At 41.7% G+C, this 24,005-nt stretch overlaps 1 protein-coding gene across 5 annotated transcripts in view; it reads right to left on the bottom strand.

Moving 5' to 3' along the window:
• Window positions 1-6,969: 6,969 nt before the first annotated feature.
• The window catches only part of TRPM2 (transient receptor potential cation channel subfamily M member 2), a 419,555-nt gene continuing 402,519 nt past the window's right edge, over window positions 6,970-24,005 (bottom strand). For 3 of the 5 annotated variants that reach the window (XM_072120992.1, XM_072120993.1, XM_072120996.1), the window contains 4 exons: window positions 16,423-16,528; window positions 13,894-13,995; window positions 10,796-10,912; window positions 6,970-10,292 (listed from right to left, as the gene is read on the bottom strand). In XM_072120992.1, coding sequence (XP_071977093.1) covers window positions 10,167-10,292; window positions 10,796-10,912; window positions 13,894-13,995; window positions 16,423-16,528 — 451 coding nt within the window. In that variant the 3' untranslated portion in view covers window positions 6,970-10,166. The remainder of the gene's footprint in view (window positions 10,293-10,795; window positions 10,913-13,893; window positions 13,996-16,422; window positions 16,529-24,005) is intronic. The other 2 variants (XM_072120994.1, XM_072120995.1) reach the window with 1 other exon arrangement.

Here is a 24,005-nt window from a genome sequence, read left to right as displayed (position 1 = left end):
TTATGAGAAATTATCTTCACACAGAAACATTTTTTTTAATAACATCCAATTGAAGAAATGTTTATATATGGCAGATTAATGAAACTGAATGTGAGTGCCCAGACGAGAATACCCCTTTAAGCTACAAAATGGCTGTGTCCTTAAGGGGTTAAGGTCATGCTCTATTTTAGTCTCTGTACGAGTTCCCAAAGGTACCTTGTCTACGATTGTGAGTAGCCCACTGTTAGATTAGTATAAGTAGAATAAAGTGTTTTTACGGCACAACAACTGGTGTTACGGGAAGCAGAACCAAAGGCAGAAGGCCGAGTCAAGCATAAACAAACACAAAGAAATGTCCGTGCTTATGGATGTAATTATGTATTGTAACTGTGATAACGTATAGGGGGTCATCCTTTCGGAGAAGATGGGATACACTTGTATTAATATTATGCAGCTTCCTATTCTGCATGATAAATGTTTTCAGAATTACACATGCACCTTATCTTGCAGGGATGGCCATTTGTATCCTTTATGTATCACACCAAGCTACAGATTTCCATTGTAGAGTATACTAGTTTTTAACAGAACTGTTAACACATTTCAATATGTCTATTTTTATATCTGTTATGTATATTTTTATTTCTAGCATTAGTAACACAGTGGCTAGGAGTGTAACAAGTGGCAACTTGTACTTACTGTTACTGATATCATGTATGCTTCTCTGGGTTTCCATGGGTAAGTGACCTGGAGATTTCACAGGCCGGTCATGTGACATTTCACGTGACCGATCATGTGGCTTGTGGTCCCGCCCCACTGGCATGTAATGGAGTATCCTCGTTTAAGGTAAATGGGCACCAGTTTTTCTAGTTACCCTTGTTCCACCTCCCCCCCCCTTCCTCTTTTTTGCATGTTTCCGGTCTTAGGATAGGCCACTTATTGGGGGAGTGTCTATGTATAACGTATGTATATATATATGTTTTGTGTGTACGGGTGTTAACTTGGGATTATGATTAGGATGCAGTAGCCTCGAAAGGCGCCAATCCAACTAGCTGTCTTCCATTTGATGTACCCCACTTTGTGTGAATAAAGTCAAGTTTTTATTGAAAAGTACCGGTGTTGGATTTTGGAGTGCCGTTCTTTCCTTATATCCTCAAGATTTTGGTTTCTGAGCCAAGAACCTTAAGACGTGCACCACCACATGGACTCTTCACATGAAGGCCATCCTAGGTGATTGGGTGAGCGAACTGGACATTTCTTTGTGTTTATAGATGTACCTGTCTCTTGTATGCATTCAAAATCGTAGAAAACATACAGATCAGATCCTGCCTTTCCCTTTTATTTGTGCATGTAACAGATGTTTATCAAATTTATCCAAAACTGCTTTAACCTCTTAACGCTCAGCGTCCGATATATCGGACGCTGAGCGCAGTGACTTAGCGCTCAGCGTCCGATATATCGGACGCTGAGCTGATGCCGGTTCAGCTCAAGATCTGAGCCGAACCGGCATCGGGAAAGACGGGGTGCCGGCTGTGACTGATAGCCGGCACCCCAGTGTAACACCCGCGATCGGAGTTGTCTCCGATCGCGGGTGCTTAACCCGTTAAATGCCGCGGTCAGCGCGACCGCGGCATCTAACATGTATCTGGGGGATCTTTCCCCCACGATCGGCCCCCCCGAACCGTTTTCGGGGTGCGCCGATCGTTGCTATAGTAACTCTGGGGTCCGATCTGGACCCCAGAGTTACCTGCAAGAATTGCCAGTAAGATGGCGTCTGTGACGTCATCTTACTGGCACAGTGCCAGCCTATGCAAGTGTATAGGCTGACACTGATAATACTCTGCAATACATGAGTATTGCAGAATATTATCATGAAGAAGCAATCAGATGATTGCTTCTTCATGTCCCATGGTATAAAAGTGAAAAAGTAAAAAAAAAAAGTTATTCAATAAAAAAATAAAGTCATAAATCAATAAAAATGCCCCAAACCCCCAAAACATATAAAGAGACATATAACTCAAAAAAAGTCTAAATCATAAAACAAACCCCACATATATAGTATCACCGCGTCCGTAACAACCCGTAGAATAAAAGTAAATCATTATTGAACCCGCACGATAAACGCCGTAAAAAAAAACTGTTATAAACCCTCCAAAAATTATGATTTTTACCTTTTCAATCCCACAAAAAATGCTATAAAGTGTGATCAAAAAACCATATGTACTGCGACATGATACTGGTGCAATGTACAACATGTCCCGCAAAAAACAAGCCATCAACCAGCTCCGTAGCCAAAAAAGGAACAAAGTTATGCCACTTGGAAGATGGCAATACATAAATGATAGATTTTTCCCCACATTAGGGTTTTGTTTGACAAATTTAGTAAAACGTAAGAAAATATATTCATGTTTGGTATCCCCGTAATCGTATCAACCCATAGAATAAAGATAACATGATTATTAGTCTATACGGTGAACACCAAAAAAAAAAGAAGTAAAAAATCCAGTACAGAATTGATGCTTTTCTACTCCTGTCCTCAAAAAACGTTCCTAAATTTTCAACAATAGGTGATACAAACCCCAAAATGGTAACATTGGAAAAAGCATCTCATCCCGCAAAAAAAATGGCATCACATGGCCCCAATAACGAAAAAGCAAAAATTTTATAGCCTTCAAAAGGGGCCAATGAGGAAACTAAAATCCTGGCAGCTGCAGCGCCCTCCTTCCCTTCTGCACCTCGCTGTGCCCCCATAACACAAGTCACAGCCACATGTGGGGGGTCTTTGTACTCAGGAGAAATTGCAGAACAAATTGTATGGTGGGTTTTCTCTTTTTATCTTTTGGAAATGTGTAAATTTTAGGGCTAAATGAACGTATAAGGGAACAATATGACCATTCTAAATTTCACCTCCATTTTGATTCAATTACTATGAAGATCTCAAGGGGTTAACAATCTTCGTAAAAGCTGTTTCTGATAGCTTGAGGGGTGCAGATTTGAAAATGGGTTGGTTATATAGGGGGTTTTGATGCTAAATATGTAAAATTTCATTCCAAACTGTATTTATCCCCAAAATAGTCAATTCTGAAAATCCGGAAAAGCGATATTCTATTTGCAAGCCGCGTGACATCAAAATAAATTATCCAGACATTTCAGAAATTATGAAAATGTAAAGTAGACAAATGGGAAATGTTATCCAGCAACTTATTTAGGTGGTAAATCGATCTGCCTGAAAACGCAATGATTTTGAATTTCGAAAATGGCAAATTTTTCCAAAAATTTATCATATTTTCTTTTTTTTTGTAAATAAATGCAAAACTTATCTGCCAAAATTTACCACTAAAATGAAGTACAACATGTGGGGAAAAAACAATCTCAGAATCGCTTTGATAAGTAACAGTGTTCAAAAGTTATAACCGTATAAAGAGACGCAAGTCAGAATCCAAAAAATCGGGCTGAGCCTTAAGCTACAAAATGGCTGCGTCCTTAAGGGGTTAAATACCATGCATCGCAAACCCGCACACCTATGTTCTCTCTCAACATTCTGAGGTACAAAACGACAACACCTGTCACTAAAAACTTTAAGTAGACAGATCTCTGGGTTATCACTGGCTAAACGACAGTGCAGCTCTAAACACTCGGGGGAGCGACAAAACACGCGACAGCACGGACATCGCAGCTGTTCCCCTAAGTTCTCAGGACAATCCTCTCTTTGACAAGCAGAACAAAAATACTGACAAGTGTTTATTCTTGTGATGAAAGCCAGAACTGCACTTTTCACAAAAATAGGTCTCCCTGATAAAACCTTTCATGCTTTTGATGCCGTAGTAATGTTCATCGTGGTGTAAAATATTCTGCCTTTAGATTCTCTACCTGTGTGAAAATAACGCCAATCCCCCTGACTGTGATACACAACTTTAATAGTGATATTCAAATATTTCTCAAATTCTTCAACAGCGCTGAAACTCACTAACTCATTGTCTGGGATTGTTTGACTCTCTGTCTCTCTGTATCGGTTGTTTGTCCCTCAGTTTCGTTTATCTCCTAGTGTGACTGCACCTTCCTGTCTGTCTTGTTTCTGTTACCAGTGTGAACACTGACCTATATCTGTATTCCGGTTACCTGTCCGCTCCACCATCCAGCAGCTGCCAGACGAAGTATGTTTTCCTTCTTGTAGGGTCACTCAGGGACCGTCAGGTAGGTACCTGATAGTGGGTTCGCCCTTGTCAGGGCGTTTTTTTTGCTTTAGGCAGGGCCTTAGCCCACACGGACATCACAGGGTGAGTTCGCCACCACCTACCTAGTCTGACAGCTAGCGCCAAGCCTGGTTGTTGATGCACGGTTTGCTGGACAGGTACTGACAGATGGTATTTACTATTCCAAGCCATGTACTGGGAAACGGGAAAAAAATTCCAAATGCAGTGAAATTGGTGAAAAAATGCTTTTGTGCCATTTTCTACTTGGTTTTTAAGGCTTTCACTGTGCTCCCCAAATGACTAATTTCCTTTATTCTTCGTCTCCTTCCGATCACGGGGATGCCAAATTTATTGTGTTTTAATACATTTAAAAAAATGTAAAACCTTCTGTGCGTGAATACATTTTTCATACTTTGGTATGTGGAGATGTGAAATTTTGCTACCATTTTGGGGATTGTATGACCTTCTGATTATTATTACATTTTTATGTTGCAAAATGTGGCTTTCGAAGAGTTGGGCGCTATTTTGCGTTACTGGGTTCAATGCCTGTGAATAACCGTTATTATATTTTGTTAGATCAGACATTTTGAGATTCGGGGATACCTAACATTTTTATGGTTTTTACAGTTTTTTTTATTTTCATATCAGTTCTAGAGGATTTGTGATTTCAATTTGTAGTTTTTATTTATTTTTTTTTAATGACATTTGTTTTACAATTTTTCCCATCCCTGGGTTGTCTGACTGATACTACAATACACTGCAATACTACAGTACAGCAGCATATGTGAATTTAACACATAATCTATTACAATGTGCCACTGGAAATATAACAGAATATAATTCTGTAATCAAACTATATATCATTTATTCATGTAGATTGTAGTTATTCTAATGTAGTGGGGAGCTGAATGTACAATAGTAAATTAAAAGGGACAATGCAAATAACATTACTAATTCAGTACACACATCCTAGTGCACAATGTGGTCAGTTGTGGTGTGAGGGGTATATATATTATTTAGGAGCACAGTGTTATTCAGATGACACTATAGTGTAAGTGCCTGTAGTGTCTTTAGGATCACAAAGGTGCTGCAAGGAGCCAACTACAGCTGAGCGTGAATTCTTTAGCGACAAGTGATGGTCTGGACAATCTTTCTGCACTTCTATACCTGATAGAGCAGATTATCACTTGTGAGTTGCTAAATGTCACTTTCTGCTTTACACAAGGTATTAGTATAAGTCCTGTGAAAGGAAAGACGTTTAGGCCTGCGGCAGCATTCCTGCTTATAATATGATGCCATGGGGTGCAGCAGTCATGTAGATAAATTAGACAGGTCTGTTGTACCCCATAGGTCCATATTTTACGTTGGCCTGCTGCAGCCTGACCTCCTATGTTTTCTTGGACAGGACTGCCGCCACACCCTCTATGTGAAGCGCTCAGGTGTAAAATTGTTGTATTCTAGTACACATGGCAGAACTTTGTAATGTACTGGGCTACAGGTTGCAGCAGTCCATATCTTACACACCACTCCTGCCTTGGTGGTGCAGATATTTGTGTTATGCATATTGTATTCCTATAGTAGTTATATTTTTGTACATAGGGGGCACTATTACAGCAGTTATATTCTTGTACATAGGGGCAGTTTTATAGTAGTTATATTCTTGTACATAGGAGGCAGTATTATAGTAGTTATATTCTTGTACATAGGGGGCAGTTTTATAGTAGTTATAATCTTGTACATAGGGGTCATTATTATAGTAGTTATATTCTTGTACACAGGGGGCAGTATTAAAGTAGTTATATTCTTGTAATAGTAGTATATTCTCAAATAGATGACTATATTCCCCATAGATGACTAAGTCAGGGGCCTCCACCAGATTTTGCACCCAGGGACCCCCGAACAACTTTAATTCAACCCTGCCTGTGCCCCAGGACTAGAGGCATATGTTAAGAAATTGAACAACATCATAAGGTTAGAAAAAAGTGTTTATTGTAAACGGAGAGTGAATGCAAAATTTGAACTTTGGGGCCCCTGGCTGGACTCACCGGGAACTCCCTTTGGTGCATCTGAGGCGCCATCCCTTTTCAGCTTTTATGTAACTTACTTACATTGAAATGTGCAACTTTGTACTTAATGCTGTCATCCAAGCATATGTTCTAGCTATGTAACCATGTCACATTGAAATCCTGTAATACTAATGTTACTATATATCTGAACCGGTATGTTACCGGTAGTGGGGTTGCTTGATTGTGATTGAGGGTGGGAGAGGGAGGTGGGCATTTGTGGTTCTGTTAAAATGTTTAAAAATCAATAAAAAAAGATTGGATTTAAAAAAAGAACTGGAACGGGTGCAGAGAAGAGCAACCAAGATTATTAGGGAACTATAATACTATGACAAATTACAACATTTGAGATTATTCAGGTTAGAAAAAAGACGACTGAGGGGAGACCTCATTACAATGCAAAAATACCTGAACGGACAGTACAAGGATCTCTCCAAAGATCTTTTTATACCTAGGCCTGTGACCAGGACAAGGGGGCATCCTCTACGCCTAGAGGAGAGGCGATTTTACCATCAACATAGACAAGGTTCTTTACTGTAAGAGCAGTGAGACTATGGAACTCTCAGACGCAGGAGGTTGTTATGGCGGACTTTATGTACATGTTCAAGAGAGGCCTGGATGCCTTTCTGGAGAGAAAAAATATCACGAGTTATGGGGAAAAAAACATTTATTTCATTCTTAAAGGTTTGACTTGATGGACTTGCAGCTTTTTTCCAGCCTTCTATACTATGATACTATGAAAAATCACAAGCAGCAAAAAATCTCTTCTGAAGCCTGAAGCACAAACTCAATCCCAGCATTCAAACTCCATAACATTGCTGTTGAAAGAAATTTTCATTGTGTTTCAGTGTATTTGTCAAAGGATCTTGTGACCACCAGAATTTACTGTAAACTTAGGAAAGAAATATTGTAAAGAAAAAATTCTGAGCACAGGCAAAGTTTATTCTTACTGGATAACACTTTTAAATATAATTTCTTAATGAATAACACTTTCTATAGATACACTATACAGTACTTTATATCTAGAATCAAAATCAAGCACAATGAGGAATAATGTAAATTCTTTTTATAATGTCAACAGTTTAACCCAGGAAGAGGTACGGCGCCGCCTCGCAACCACTAAGATAGATAAATCACCTGGGCCAGATGGCATACACCCCCGGGTTCTGCATGAATTATGTACGGTGATAGACAAACCGTTATTTTTAATATTTGAAGATTCACTGAGGACTGGTTATGTTCCACAGGAATGGCGCATAGCAAATGTGGTACCAATATACAAAAAAGGATCAAATAGCGATCCTGGAAACTACAGACCCGTGAGTCTAACTGCTGTGGTTGGGAAAATATTTGAGGGGTTTGTTAGAGATGCTATCCTGGAGTATCTCACTGTGCACAACCTTATAACCAAGCGTCAGCATGGGTTTATGAGAGATCGGTCCTGTCAGACTAATCTAATTGGTTTCTACGAGGAGGTAAGTTCAAGACTGGATCTGGGGGACGCTGTAGATGTTGTATCTTTGGACTTTTCAAAGGCATTTGACACCGTGCCACATAAAAGGTTGGTATATAAAATGAGACTGCTGGGAATAGGAGAAAATCTGTGTATTTGGGTAAGTAATTGGCTTGGTGATAGAAAAAAGAGGGTGGTCATTAATGGCACATTCTCAGATTGGGTTGATGTTACCAGTGGAGTGCCACAGGGGTCAGTATTGGGGCCACTTCTTTCTAATATTTTTATTAATGACCTTGTAGTGGGTTTACACAGTCAAGTTTCAATATTTGCAGATGATACTAAGCTGTGTAAAGTAATAAATACTGAGGTCGATAGTTTAGCATTACAGAGGGATTTGTGGAAGCTTGAGGGATGGGCAGAGAAATGGTTGATGAGGTTTAATGTAGATAAATGTAAAGTTATGTACTTGGGCCATGGAAACAAAAAGTATAATTATGTTCTAAACGGTCAATTACTTAGTAAAACTGAAGCTGCAAAGGACTTGGGGGTATTGGTGGATGGTAAACTTAATTTTAGTGACCAGAGCCAGGCGGCTGCTGCTAAAGCAAATAAAATAATGGGATGTATCAAGAGAGGAATAGATTCTCATGATAAAGAAATAGTTTTGCCCTTATACAAATCCCTGGTCAGACCACACATGGAATATTGTGTACAGTTTTGGGCACCAGTGAATAAAAAGGACATAGTAGAACTGGAACGGGTGCAGAGGAGAGCAACCAGGATTATTAGGGGAATGGGGGAACTAGAATACACTGACAGATTAAAAAATTTGGGATTATTCAGTTTAGAAAAAAGACGGCTGAGGGGAGACCTCATTACAATGTACAAATTCCTGAACGGACAGTACAAGGATCTCTCCAAAGATCTTTTTATACCTAGGCCTGTGACCAGGACAAGGGGGCATCCTCTGCGCCTAGAGGAGAGGCGATTTTACCATCACCATAGACAAAGGTTCTTTACTGTACGAGCAGTGAGACTATGGAACTCTCTGCCGCAGGAGGTTGTCATGGCGGACTCTATGTACATGTTCAAGAGAGGCCTGGATGACTTTCTGGAGAGAAAAAATATCACGGGTTATGGGGATAAAACATTTATTTAATTCTTAAAGGTTGGACTTGATGGACTTGCGTCTCCTTCCAGCCTTGTATACTATGATACTATGATACTATGATACTATGATAAACACTAACTCATAGATCCGGGCACTGTGACTGTGGTAACAGTGTTATTTGTTATCCATGGCCTCCTTTCAACTAAAATCTGCTGCTAATGAGTGTGAGTTAAAGGGGTTTTCTCACGATCCAAGTTCAGTGATGAGACCCCCAAATATATATGAAAACGAGGGGCATAATGGGGACCCAGGTACCTCAGTCAGACCCCTTGTCACTCCCGGAGAGTAATGGATTGAGTTACATCCCCTGAAAGGCCAGAAAAAAATGTGAAAGTGAACTTTACAGGATGTCATATTCCGTACACTATTTCCACCTTTATACATGTATAATGAAGTGATGGAGTATACTGGAAGAACTTTTAAAACCTGCCCCCAAATAAGGTTTAAAAGTGGAATATTTACCATTAACATTCACTTTCTTTGACTTCTATGAAAGAAACAGGAACTTCTTGATTAATATTTCAGTAATCCCATCCTCTGCAGTATGGTATGTCCACAACATAGGACTCTTTTCAGTCTGCGATCAAAGGCCCACCACATTAGGTGGACATACGCAGGTGTGAAACAGCCACAATAGTAGTCATTGGCACCTAGTCATGGTACAGTGAGCACACAGTCTCTCACCACACTGGTAATGAGCCAGGTGCTGCATAATATAAGACATATATCTGGGTGGATTCCAGGCTTTCAATAGAGAGGGGGATGGGAGAGGAGTGATCACTCCTCCTACCAAGAATCTGGTCCTGGTGATCACACGGCTGTTTGGATGTGGACTAAAACTGTATATTATCTCCAACTTAGGACACAAAAGTTACTATATTAGTTTAGCATCTAAAAGGGTCAGTGAAAAAACACAATCACCACCTCCTCTAACTTTTGTGTGTTGCCTTACTGACTGAATTTTTAATTTATTGTTACCATTCCCTAAACTCAGTGCTGTTAGATTCAGCACAAATATTCTCTCAATTAAGTACTCTACTGTCAAGTGTTTAGTCCTGTGCTTTAGCAGAAGCCCCAGCATCACACACTCAACAGAAAAGAGCCAATTTGACTTTAGAATATAGAGTGCTAAAATAATAGTATGAATTGTCTAGTACTGAATGGAAGAGGACTTAGTAGTGAAAGTTTTTTTTTTTTTAGAAAGTATTCTGAAAGTAGGCTGAAAATAAGATGAGTGAACTTGCCAAAGAATATTACAAACAGATGACCCCTGACACTGAACTGTAGATACTTGGATGGGTACTACATTAATAATAAGCACTGAAACAGTCAACAGCCTTTTGAAGTATGTCCTTGTGGTTGGCATAAAGGGGTATCTTCTGGTCAACAACTTGCCAACGTATAGCTATTTCCTGATCCTGAGTTTGTATATTCTGAAAAGAAATATAAGAAACCGTGTAATTATAAAAAAAACACATTTTTATCCAGGTCAAAATATGTAATAAAGTTATCTAATTTAGTTTTAGATTTAAATGCAATTAATAATAATTTGATTTTGTATTTACTAAAGTAGTACTGTATATACTCGAGTATAAGCCAATCTGGGAAAACCTATTGACTCGAGTATAAGCCGTGGGTGGGAAATGCATTGGTCACAGCCTCCCCAGTATATAGCCTGCTGGACCCTGCTCAATAGTATATAGCCAGCACCTGTCCCGCAGTATATAGCCGGCCAGCCCCCTGCCCCAGTACATAGCCAGCAGCGGGGGAAGCCGGAAAGGTGAATTTTGACACATTTATACTCTTATACTCTTATACTCGAGTATATATGGTATTGCCAGGTTTTGTGAATATAAATGCCAACTTAATTACAATCTTAAAGAGGACTGTCAAGGATTTATTGTTCATTATAATAAATATTTATTTAAAAACTTACTTGATTCAGTTCTTGTAATAATGGGTCATCTTGTGTTTCAAAATGCAGACTAAGTGCAGTGGTTTCAATCCAAGCATTGTCAGTATTTCTTGGATCATCCACATAGCCTTTGTATACCTGCAGTAAAACATTTGGTTTAACACATTTTGTGCATGACATCTATGAACTTAAGTCAATTATTTATATAGAAATCTTGGTTAGAGCATAAATATGTTTTACTTCATTCCTTTTGTGCATCACAAAATATATTTGACATTGTCTGTGCACTAATATTGATTTGGAATTACAGTGGGTTCAAAATGGGATTCATACACATTGAATTTATACTCAGTTTAAACATTACAACCTTTTTATAACAGTTTTATGACTGTAGACAATATAATGGTTGCTACAGCAAATCGGATAAATAAGCCATGCCTTGGCAATGCTTTTGACAAGCATCTAGTGTTAACAATGGACAGTCCTATTTTACCTGGAAGAGACCATGACCGGAAGATAACTGGAAGGATATCTCATTTCTCTACACCATTGTCAAATAGGCTAAGACAGAAGTTCGGTGATGTTCTAATGTAAGGGCTTTATGTACATGTGTATGGTTGTACATGGATGTCTAGTTAGGCACTTCTTACCCTTTCTGATATCTGTATATTTCCTATGTTGCTAGTTATTTGCCTCATTTTACCCTATTTTATACTTCCCACTACTGTAAATTTAATAAATCCCTGTTTAAAGATAAATTGGTTACTGTTGTCAATTTAACATCTCCAAATACAAGCAGTTTCTAAATGGGTATTGGTATTGATATTTTACAGGAGCAGTAAAGTGTAAAGAAAAAAATACATGCCTTTTTATAGAAAATTAAAGAACAGAAAAGTTTGCCATGCACATGCCTTCACCTTGTTCTCTTATACCCATAAATCCAGTGTGTGCTATTAGAAATCACCCAATTGGTAATTAGAGCACATCTGTAATTTAGTCTCTATAAGAGTACAACTGTTTTCGAAGGCCTTAGAGGTTGGCTAGAGCAGTGATTTTCAACCAGTGTGCCGTGGCACACTAGTGTGCCGCAACACATGGTCGGGTGTGCCGTGGGGAAAGTTCCCCAAACTATGGTGCCCCTGTGTTTTGTTTCCCTGCAATGAGCAGCGATGCACAGTCACGGCTTCTTACAATGTAGGAGACGTGTACAATAACACATGCGCAAGCTTTGAACCTCGCGCGACAAAATGACGTCACCGAGGCCGGCGCATCATCCTGAGAGCTGAGAGACTCTCGCATTTGCCCACTGCCAAGGTAATGCCCACCAGTAATGCTGACTATATGAGCCTTTGCCTGAGTATATGAACTGTTGGCAGAATACTCAGCATTTGAGCTGGTACTTTAAGAACTCCAGCAGTATACTGCATATAACAATGAGAAATGTAAAATGTGCAATACTATAGTCATGAGGCTGGAGTACTACAAGTACCAGCTCATATGCTGAGTATATGAGCTGGCACTTGTACTCTGGCCTCGTGGCCATAGTACTAATCATTGTACCCCTTTATTTTGCAGTATATGAGCCACATAATAATCAGCACCATATACTAAAAACAGGGAGAAACTGAGAACTGTTGAGGAAGAGCTTTGTGTGTGTCTTTTCACCATTCCTGCCAGGATATCCCTTTTGTGTTTATCGAAACAGGCCCAGGTTTCACACTGAGTGAGTAAAATAAATTTAGAATCTATATTATTAACTATATGTATAATATGACTGTTTTAGTGTCATTTTGTGCTATTTTGGTTGGTGGTGTGCCCCAGGATTTTCTAAATATAAAAAGTGTGCCGCGGCTCAAAAAAGGTTGAAAATCACTGGGCTAGAGAACATTTTTGAAGAGCATCATGGAAACCAAGTAACACATTAATCAGCTTGAAATAAAGTTGTGGCAAAGTGTATAGCAAGGTTATAAAAAACAGCCCAGTCAATTCTCTGAAGGAGTGTGACACAAGAGGAAGACATAACCACCAACCTAAACTGATAGCCCACATAAGGAGAGCACAAATAAGAAGTCTAGGGTCACTCTGAAGGAGCTAGTGTGCCACAGCTCAGGCAGGATAATCTGCCCACATAACTTGCTGTTTTGTCATACACTCCACAAATATGGCCTTTATCGAAGAGTGACCCGAAGACATTTTTGAAGATGTGCAGAAGAGGGTATTCAAGTAAGATCAGACCAGAATTTAACTTTTTAGTTCTAAATGCAAGTGCTATGCGTGGAACATAGCTATATCCACATTAAAGCTTGGTGGAAGCAGAATTATGTTGTTGGGATTCTTTTTTCAGTGGAGACTAGGAAACTAGTAAGAGTTCATGGGAAGATGGATGGAGCTCAATACCAGGAAATCCTGTAGGAAAATCTGTAAGAGCCCTTAAAAGAATCTGTGGCTTGACTTGAAAATTGATGGATACAAATTGTATCTTTACAAAGTGGGCAGAGACCAAACTCATGATAACTTGTTTTCTCGCATTCATTAATCTAGCAGCAAATCCAGTGAGATTCACTCAGTAAATCCACTGAACACTGCATAGTGTACATACAGGATATATATAGTGACTACCATGGAACATGTAATAAGTGTAAAAAACAGATATAAAACTGTTACAGGAAGTTTATAATATGTGCTGGTTGAGCATGAAGTGCCAAGTACAAGGAGGGGGAGGCGTTGCAGTACGAGGTGAAGAGAGAGACCGAGAAAGTTCCGTAGAATAACAGGAGGAGGTTATGCTGTGTAGGAGACATCTGTATCCACAGCACTGAAAACATTCAGCTCTGCTATACACACAGAGAGCACTGTCATATGATCTCACCCTCCTTCCTCCTCCATGAAGTTTTAACCTTCATGTTGTATTTTTGAGTGCACATTTCTGGATTACCCGTTGAACTCACTCTGCATATACTGCTACAAGCACTTGTGGGCAATACACAGTGCACTTTTTTGTTCTTTGGGTTGGTATGATCACTGGGATATCAAATTAAATAGGTTTGCCACTCAAAACTAATTCAGAACTGTCATATTGTAAATGCAAAGTAGTGAATTGCTAACAGATGGCCTCTTACTTCAATACTTTCATTTAACAATTTCTGAAATTTTTCCAAAAAATTGTAGTTTATGATCCTCTTTAGCTTGTGTGGAAGTGTTTCTCCGGGTTCGACAGAGCCCTGTTATAAAATTAAAAATATAGTAAGTTATTGATTAATTATTTTTGATTAGTAATTATTCATGTTAAAGGTCATTTAACTTTTATCTGAGCCTGAGCCAAAGGTGACCTATGCAAGCCAGTGTGTGTGTTGGACATCAGAAAATGGGCAAATCAGCCTTTTGAACCAGACCATTAGGGGATTCTGGCTATTGCCATAGAGATCTTTAGAACCCAGTTCTTAGACTGTCAGTCCCACAGCAGATGCTATGACTGTTATAGTGTACTTTAAACATTCTTCTGTTCTGGTACTATGATGGTCTATTTAAGATTCTTCTCTTGTGTCAATCGTTATACAAAAATATACTGCCTGGAACTGGAACGTTAAAATAATACTTTTTAAGGGGTCTGCCTTAAAAAGTATTTTTTTTTCCAAAATGTGTCATGATCAATAACAGTTATTATGGAGAACAGTAGGGGCACTAAACAATGACTCTTTCTCTGAGTTATACTGTAACATGGGACACCCTTCTGTTTATGTCTGGGTAAAACGTCATACCCAAGTTACCACAACAGTGTTAAATTAAAGTTCTGTGTGATGGGTTCCTAGTATATGCACTGGCACACAATGGGGCTCATTTACTTACCCGGTCCTGTGTCGCGATCCCGCGGTGCGTTGTCCGATGAGGTTTCGAGTCCGGTGCAATTCACTAAGATCGTGCACCCGAGTTCCTGCATCTGTCGCTTCTGCCCCGAGGTCTGCCGGAGTTCACCTGCTTCTTCCTGGTGCATGTGAGTGCTTGATCTTGCGACACAATCGCATTTTTAAATTCCGTGGTTTGTCCGAATCCATCGGGTTGTCTGACGGCCCACCCCCCGATTTCTGTCACGTACAAGCCAGCGCTGATGCGCCAAAATCTGATCACGTGTGCCAAAATCCTGGGGCAATTTGGCGCAAAACTAAAAACGTCGGAAAACCTGACGAAAATGCGTCCGCCGGACCCTTTGTAAATGAACCCCAATGTGCTCTCAAAGCATGACTGGGACCCCTTGAAGTCTATGGGGGCATTGATTTGGTTGGAAATCATGTAACCAGATCATTGCCCCCTGAACAGCCATGTGAATGAGCTCCTACTGTTCTCTGTATTCACTGTTATTGCCTTTTTTATATACTTGACTACACCTAGGATATATACCATGCACCTTTTTATGGGCAGACCCATTAAAAGTTAAATTTTAATTTTCTTCTTCTAGGCAATATCTTTTTAATAGAATCTAAGGAACATAAACCTTTGCAATATTATTTTTTTAATTTGGGGGGTGTGAGTATGCTAAAATCTTCTGACACCATCCAATCAACGTCAGATGGCGTCAGATAAGAGACTCCTTTGTATTGGGGTGAGTGCGCGCCGAGCAGCGGCTGAGCGCTCCCGGCATCATGTGTCTGCAGTACCAGGTGCGCGCAGCTGCTTGTCCCTGGCAGCACACGGAACACAGCGTGATCTCGCGAGATCACGCTGTGTTCCAATCTAAAGCGGACCCAGCACTGCAGACACATGATGCCGGGAGCGCGCAGCCGCTGCTCGGCGCGCACTCACCCCAATACAAAGGAGTCTCTGACAATACAAAGGACGCTGATTGGATTGTGTCAGAAGATTTCAGCATACTCACCCCCCCCCCTCCCACCCATGCTGCAGCCCCTCCTTTCTGACCATACAGACCTCGGAGTCATCAGATCCCGGGGGTCATATCTCTGGAACGGAGGGGAGGAAAATTCCAAGCTGTGTATAAAACTGTAGACACATGCTTGTGTTTTAGTAGCAGCAGTGTGAAAATGGGTTAACCCCTTAACACCGCAGCCCATTTTCGTTTTTGCGTTTTCATTTTTCACTCCCCGCCTTGAAAAATCTATAACTTTTTATTTTTCCATGTACAGAGCTGTGTTATGGCTTATTTTCTGTGTAACAAATTACACATCAAAATGATGGTATTTAATATGCCATGTACTGGGGAGTGGGAAAAAAAATTCCGAATGCAGTGAAAATGGTAAAAAAACCCCACATTTTTGCAGTATTCTTGTGGGTTTGGATTTTACGGATTTCACTGTATGCCCCAAATGACATGTCTACTTTATTCTTTGGGTTGGTATGATTACGGAGATACCAAATTTATCAGTTTTCTGCTGCTGCTTATAACATAAAAAGGTACAGTTGCACAGATCACCTGGGCTGCTTTATAACACGGTCTGAAACTTTGTATGGTCAGAAGCATTTCCAGTCTGCTTGGATGTACCATTATCCTATATTTAGGCAGGAAACACACATTTTTAAATCTTAGCATGTTAGCAAGAGAAAAATTGGTGTTGGCTAAATAACTGCAGTTTACTTTAGTAGCATGGTGTATGGGATTTATTTAAGACAAAAGCATTGTAGCATAAAAGTTAACCTACCCCAGGAAGGGCCCAGTGCTCCGAATAGATGTTCTTAATGGCTAAAAGTTCTAACATTTTCTTAGATTTTTTTCTACTAATAGATCCATCCTTGCTCCTTTTCCATCTGCAGAAAGTAAGGATTTAAATCAGTTACATTTTTAAATATATTTTGTTAAGACTGAATTTATATTCAAAAGCACCTACTTCTTTATTACAGCAAAATAAGAATATAAACAATAAAAAATTGGGACATAATCATTGGTATAATAGAAGCATAAAATAACATTTATCTAAATGGTAGTTAACTGACAAATAATGATTCAGAGGGTATTGTAAAAGGCAGTCAAAAACTATATAAAACAAAATAACAATGGATTATACTCCAGGTAGACGCCTGAACACAGGAGTGTTGACATAATACAAATATTCTTTATTGGGGTCAAGTTAAGGTGAACCTGTCATGTGTTATTCCTTACCTAGAATTTCCTTATGTTTCTGCCATTAAATACTGAAGTCAAAAGGATTTTAAACCTTAGGCTGGATTCACACGACTGGTGCCCGCCGTACCGGCACCGTACCGCTCCCGTAGGGCGCTGCGCACCCATTGCGTCTATGGGGACGTATATCGGCCGTATATACGCTCCCCTTGCGGTAGTGTGAATGCAGCCTTCATCTGTGAACACGTGGGGAATTATTGCTGCGGGTAAGCCACTGAGAAATTGACAGAGACTAACCTATCTAACTCAGTCATTTATATCCCACATACAAAAAAAAAACCTCTAGTAGTAATTGTTTGTGCTGTCCATTTTGAATAAAAATAAAAAGCAGATTGGTAGGCATACTCTGGTCGGTGGGGAGCACTTTTCTCTTTTACATTTAACAACTATTCCTTTTTTACTGTAGATGGGTTTTCTAACGGATGTATGCTTAGACATTCCACTACAAACCCCCACAACAAGTCCAACAAATTTACCTTAACTAGGAGAGAACAAAAAGCTTTATTGATTTATAATATGTTTGCATGAGGAGATAAAGCTGCTCCATACTCTCATGGCTAGTTAAGGAAAAGTTTTTTATGCATATTTTAGGCTTTAAACATAAAACAATTCTTTTCAGCTAAAGGTTGAAAGGAAATCTACTAGAGATGAGCGAACACATTCGTCCGAGCTTGATGCTCGTTCGAGCATTAGCGTACTCGAAACTGCTCGTTGCTCAGACGAGTATTTCGCCAGCTTGAGAAAATGGCATCTCCCGCCGTTGTGATTTTGGTGGCCAGAAACAGAGCCAATCACAAGCCAGAAGACTCTGCACTCCACCCAGCATGACGTGGTACCCTTACACGTCGATAGCAGTGGTAGGCTGGCCTGATCAGGTGACCCTGGAATAGACTAGCCCTGGCCCGCGCTTCTCGGGTCATTCTCTGTCTGGATGCCGTTAGTGAGAGAGCTGCTGCTGGTCAGGGAAAGCGGTAGGGTGTTCTATTAGAATAGTGTTAGGCAGGAGTGATTCTACAAGAACCCAACAGCCCTTCTACAATAACGTTATTTTTTTTTATTTTCTTGTGGCTGGGCTTGCTGGCACTAGTAGTGCAGCTAGTACCATATTGTGAGGAATTTGCAGGGAGACTTGCGACCGTTGTGTTTAGCTCTTAGTGACACACATATCCACCTCAAACACCGAAGTGGGACAATTTATTAGGGGTTTGATTTGAATTAGGCACAGTCTGCTCATTTATTTTTTTTTACGTTTATTTCTTTTTATAACTCAAAGTCATCAGGCACAGCACAAAATACAGTTGTGTGCTGTCAGTGTAGGTTTGAAACTAGCCATATCAATAGGATAGCATCGTTTTGTTTAAAAAAAAAAAAAAAACAAAAACAAAAAAAAAATTTACAGTTTGCACTTTAATTTTGAAAATGTTTAAACCGAGGGCTAGGGGTAGAGGACGAGGGCGTCCAACTACTGCAGGGGTCAGAGGCCGTGGTCCTGGGCGGGGTGAGACACCACCTGCTGATGAGGGAGCAGGTGAACGCCGCAGAGCTACACTCCCTAGGTTCATGTCTCAAGTTACTTGGACTCGTGGTAGAGCACTGTTGAGGCCAGAACAGTGCGAAGAGGTGATGTCGTGGATTGCAGACAATGGTTCTAGCCATTTGTCCACCAGTCAGTCTTCCATGCAGTCCACCCATGTCACCGAAATCAGCACTCCTCCAGCTCCTCCACCTCAGCCTCCTTCCCCCCAGTCTGCCCCCTCCCAGGAAAATTTGGCATTTGAACCAGCATACTCTGAGGAACTGTTTTCTGGACCCTTCCCAGAGTCACAAACCACCTGTCCGGTTGCTGCTGAGCTATTTTCCGATGCCCAGGTTTTCCACCGGTCGCAGTCTGTGGGTGATGATGACATTATTGACGTAGTGGAAAAAGTGTGTAAAGAGGTGTCGGACGATGAGGAGACACGGTTGTCAGACAGTGGTGAAGTTGTTGTCAGGGCAGGAAGTCCGAGGGGGGAGCAGACTGAGGGATCGGAGGATGATGAGGTGACAGACCCAAGCTGGGTTGATAGGCCGGGTGAACAAAGTGCTTCTGAGACGGAGGCGAGTCCTATACCAGAACAGGATGGAAGAGGCAGTGGTGGGGCCAGACAGAGAGGCAGGGCCAGAGCTGGGGCATCAGCGCCAAATGTTTCACGTAGTCAGGGTCCCGTGGCGAGGGCTAGATATTCAGAAGTCTGGAGGTTCTTTAAAGAAACACCGGATGACCGATGGACTGTGGTGTGCAACCTGTGCCAAACCAGGATCAGCAGGGGTTCCACCACTACTAGCTTAACTACCACGAGTTTACCAGCAGCGCAGAGCGATTGTAGACTGCCAGATGTCAACTTCCACCAGAACTGGTAGTCAGGTCAGTCAGCTTCCTCAAGTCTACAATGAGGAGTGGACGTGGATGTCTGATATCTGTCAGGTGCTGAGTAACATTGAGGAGTCAACACAGATGGTCAGTGGCGATGCCGCCATCATCAGCCTCACCATCCCGCTGCTTGGCCTGTTGAAAAACTCTCTGGTCAGCATGAAGTCGGAAGCTTTGCGCTCGTCACAAGAGACGGGGGAAGAAGATTCCCTTGTTGATAGCCAAAGCACCCTCAGGTCTGTTTCTCAGCGCATATCGTAGGAGGTGGAGGAGGATGAGGAGGAAGAGGAGGAGAATGTTGGCGAGACAGAAGAGGGGGGACCATTGTTCAGTCCTTCACTGTTCAGTGTGTATGGGCAGAAGAAGAGGAGTTGGAGGAAATGGAGAGTCAGGCCAGTGAGGGGAGTGAATTCTTGCGCGTTGGTACTCTGGTGCATATGGCAGATTTCATGCTAGGCTGCCTATCCCGTGACCCTCGCGTTCAAAGAATTTATTCCAGCACCGATTACTGGGTATTCACTCTCCTGGACCCACGGTACAAGCAAAATCTTTCCACTCTCATCCCTGGAGTTGAAAGGAGTGTGAGAATGCATGAATACCAGCAGGCCCTGGTGCACAAGCTGAAACAGTATTTCCCTTCTGACAGCGCTAGCGGCAGAGGGCGTACTTCTGCGGGACAAGTAGCGAGGGAGAGTAGGCGAGCAGGCAGCTTGTCCAGCACTGGCAGGGGTACGCTTTACAAGGCCTTTGCCAGTTTTATGTCACCCCAGCAAGACACTGTCACCTGTCCCCAGTCTCGGCAGAGTAGGGCTGATCTTTACAGAAAGATGGTGAGGGAGTACGTAGCTGGCCATACCATCATCCTAAATGATCACACAGCTCCCTACAACTACTGGGTTTCAAAGCTGGACATGTGGCACGAACTGGCGCTGTACGCCTTGGAGGTTCTTGCCTCAACTGACAGCGCTGACAGGCTGACGCTTATCAAGATGAATAAAGCCTGGATTTCTCAGGATTTCCATTGTCCACCAGGTGAAAGAAGCTCAACCTGAATAATGTATGCACTCCTCCTCCTCATTGTCCTCCTTCTCCTCCTTTTTGTACACTAAAGCAGAGGAAACTGGCTATTTTTTTCCAGGGCCAACTGGCTCTAGCTATAGTACTCTATGTATTTAATTTTTCTGGAGGGCCACCTACCCGGTCCTCTGTTTTAAACAATTTTTGGGAGTGCCACATACAGGCACTCAATCTATTTAATTTTTCTGGAGGACCACCTACCTGCTCCTCTGGTTTGAAAACTTTTTTGGACTGCCACATACAGGCACTCAATCTATTTAATTTTTCTGGAAGACCACCTACCTGCTCCTCTGGTTTGAAAACTTTTTTGGACTGCCACATACAGGCACTATCCAAATTAAATTGTCTCCATAGCAGCCTCCACACATCGTCTTTTTAGCTGCCTCCACACGTTGTCTCCATTGCTACCTCCACACGTCATCGCCATAGCTGCCTCCAAAAGTCGTCCATATAGCTGCCTCCATACATCGTCCCCTTAGCAAACGAGCTGTGCCAGGCAGAATTTTGGGTTGTTTTCATGGCTTCCACATCAAACTTGTTAACTTTGTTGCCACCCTGCTGTGTTATCCACAAAATATACTGGCAAACTTTTATCATTTTCCGATATTATTTCAGCACTTCTTGCCCATCTGTTTACATTCCCCTCACCCACCATAACCCAAACTTATAAGAACACTACTAGAAGTGCTTAGAAGTGCTGTTTGGGGAGTAGCCGAGAGACAGGGGCTTGGATAGGCGAAAGCTCGTCTGGCAGCGGAGCGCCAGCTCCATCCCAAGATCCAACTAACATAGTTTTAACTGCAGCACCTTTAATCTACTACTACTTCACTGCCTCCATCCATTGTCCCCTTATCAAACGAGCTGTGTCAGGCAGAATTTTCAGGTGTTTAACCAGATACATAGTGGAACTCGGCCCATCTGTCCCCGCCATGCTGGAGACCTGAAGTTGCAATCATAGCAGCGCAATATGGATGCCCCATACTGTCGCTCTTAATCATGGAAGTCGTCTCCATGGCTGCCTCCACATGTCGTCCCCTTATCAAAAGAGCTGTGTCAGGCTCATTTTTCGGGTGTTTCACCAGATACGTTATGGAACTTGGTCTCTATTTCGCCACCATGCTGTGTTATCGACTAAATATACCGTCAACCTTTTGTTCACATAGGAAATCATTTCAGCACGTCTTGCTCACTTCCTTTGGTTCCTCTCTGCCACCCATTGGTTTGAATCCTGAGTCCATTTAGGGTATGTCGCCATGCCACTCTCTAGCCTTCCGCTGCTGCTGCTGCCTCTGCATGCCGTGCCCTATAGTGTCAGGGTCAATTATTGGATGTTTTAGATGCTATCTAGCCTCATTCGGTCACTCTGTCATGGCCATGCTGTTGCCCATAATTTTGGCATAATGGTGCAATTAAGCAGCCTCAGAGGCATCCATGCATGCTGCCCCTGCTGTTTCCTGTCTATTTTCATGGTGTTTCCATCCTTTTCTGAGGGTCCCAGGTGTTTGGCCAAGCTTCCCTGTACAGAGCCTTGGTCCCCTTGAAAAATTCTCGAGTCTCCCATTGACTTCAATGGGGCTCGTTATTCGAGACGAGCACTCGAGCATCGGGAAAAGTTCGTCTCAAATAACGAGCACCCGAGCATTTTAGTGCTCGCTCATCTCTAAAATCTACCAAATGGATGCATTATTGTAAACCAAGCACCCTTACATGCTTTTTTGTTCTCCCTGAAACAGGATCCATTCTTGATTTATTTTCTAAAGGACTGCTATTATAAAAAATGTTTTTTTTAATTGTACAAACTAGCATTAGGGGCTCTTGTATATGTCACAGAAGCCCCTTCTGGCTCCTTGTTATGCTAATTATGGACTCCTCAGTTCTGCATTGCTTCCTACGTCCTTCCCACCCCAGCCAGAGAGCCGTTGTCGGCATTGGGTTTTGCAGCTAGATCTTGTTGTAGTAAACACAAGGCCTTATTTTGGCATCTAACCTATTCAATTGCAAACAGAATTGCTTTTTGCAAGCATGCATTGATCTTAAGTTTGTGCAGTGTACAAAGTGTTACTTAGGATTAAAGTGGTATTCCCACAAAGACAAGTTTCTTATATGTACTCAGGATAACAAAATAACACATTCTCTAATTCACTGTTATTAACAAAAATACAGCATTTCACAGATATAAGTTCAACCAATGGTGGATCTTCATATAGGTGGCATGGGTGGGCGCCCGGTCCTTTGGCTTGCACACCTGGGCTTTATATGATGATCCACCATAAGTCTTTAAAAAAAACTCTCCTTTCAGCTCCTTCTCCTTAGCCCTGTGGCACTGTCTTTTGCTCTACCAGCCCAGACGCATTACTATGACACGGTGGTGTACGGTTGCGTGACATCATAGTGTATGCTCTGCGCGGGCCCTTACATTATGAAGTCACGCGGCCGCAACACTGCCACATCACAGTGATGCACCAGGGCAGGAAGGAGACAATGGATCCACATAGAGAAGAGTGAGCCGCTGGGCCGGGGAGAAGAAGCTGGGTGGTGAGTATAGATTTTTTTTTCTCTCAAGTGGGCCGTGCTGTGGACATTACATTAAAAGGTGCCACCTGGGGTGGACATTTTATTAGAGGGGGCCATATGGGGTGGACATTTTATTAAAAGGGGGCATCTGCTGTGGACATTTTATTATAGGGGCCATCTTGGGTGGACATTTCATTACATGGGGGCATATGCTGTGGACATTGATTAAATGTCCATTATTAAGCTATCATTAATAAAATGTCCACCCCAGATGCTACCGTTTAATTAAAATTACTTTTATAAACAGTATAAGATTAAGGATATAGAGCAGTGATGGCAAACCTTTTAGAGACAGAGTGCCCAAACTACAACCAAGACCCACTTATTTATCGCAAAGTGCCAACACAGAAATTTAATTTGTGATTTATACTCTCTTCTCTGTCACAGTTTTCATTGATACCAGCACCCTGAGGACACCAATAAAGCAGAAAATAGAAGAAATTTGGAAGATCATTGTAGCTTCCCTCCAGGGTCCCATAAACAGGAACAATTGTCAGGCCCAGAGCAGGAGCTACAATGATAGTCCAGATCTATATACACCTTCCCACTCCTCTAGTAGTCCCAGGTAGCACTGTCAATTTAATATAGCTTTGTGCACAGCAAGTCCTAGGCAGTCTGGGACTGCAGGAAGACACCTCTGGTGATGGCCTGCGTGCTCACAGAAAGGGCTCTGAGTGCCACTTCTGGCACCAGTGCCATAGGTTAGCCACCACTGATATAGAGGACATAGAATAGTACTTAAGTCCTAACATCCAGGCACATGTTGGTTTGGACGCTTGGGGGGACGTGTGAACAGCCCGGGGCCCATGGGACACTTAATCCGCCACTGAGTCCAAGTTGTTTTCTCTATCAATCCTGATGCATACTATTTCAGTTGCCCTTTGACATGGCCGCCATCTTGGATTCCTGTGTGACAGCCGTGCTTGTTGAGTTTCTGTGTCTTTCTGCTGTGAGCCTAATGCCCCGCTGCCTGCAGTTCTAGCACACAGCTCACACTGACTTTTACTGACTCATTTCCTGCCAGCACATCATGGGCAGAGAGA

This window comes from Engystomops pustulosus, chromosome 8 (genome assembly GCF_040894005.1).
Source record: "Engystomops pustulosus chromosome 8, aEngPut4.maternal, whole genome shotgun sequence".
Classification (NCBI taxonomy): domain Eukaryota; kingdom Metazoa; phylum Chordata; class Amphibia; order Anura; family Leptodactylidae; genus Engystomops; species Engystomops pustulosus.
Note: the sequence above shows the minus strand (reverse complement) of the source record. Positions and strands in the feature narration are given on the sequence as shown.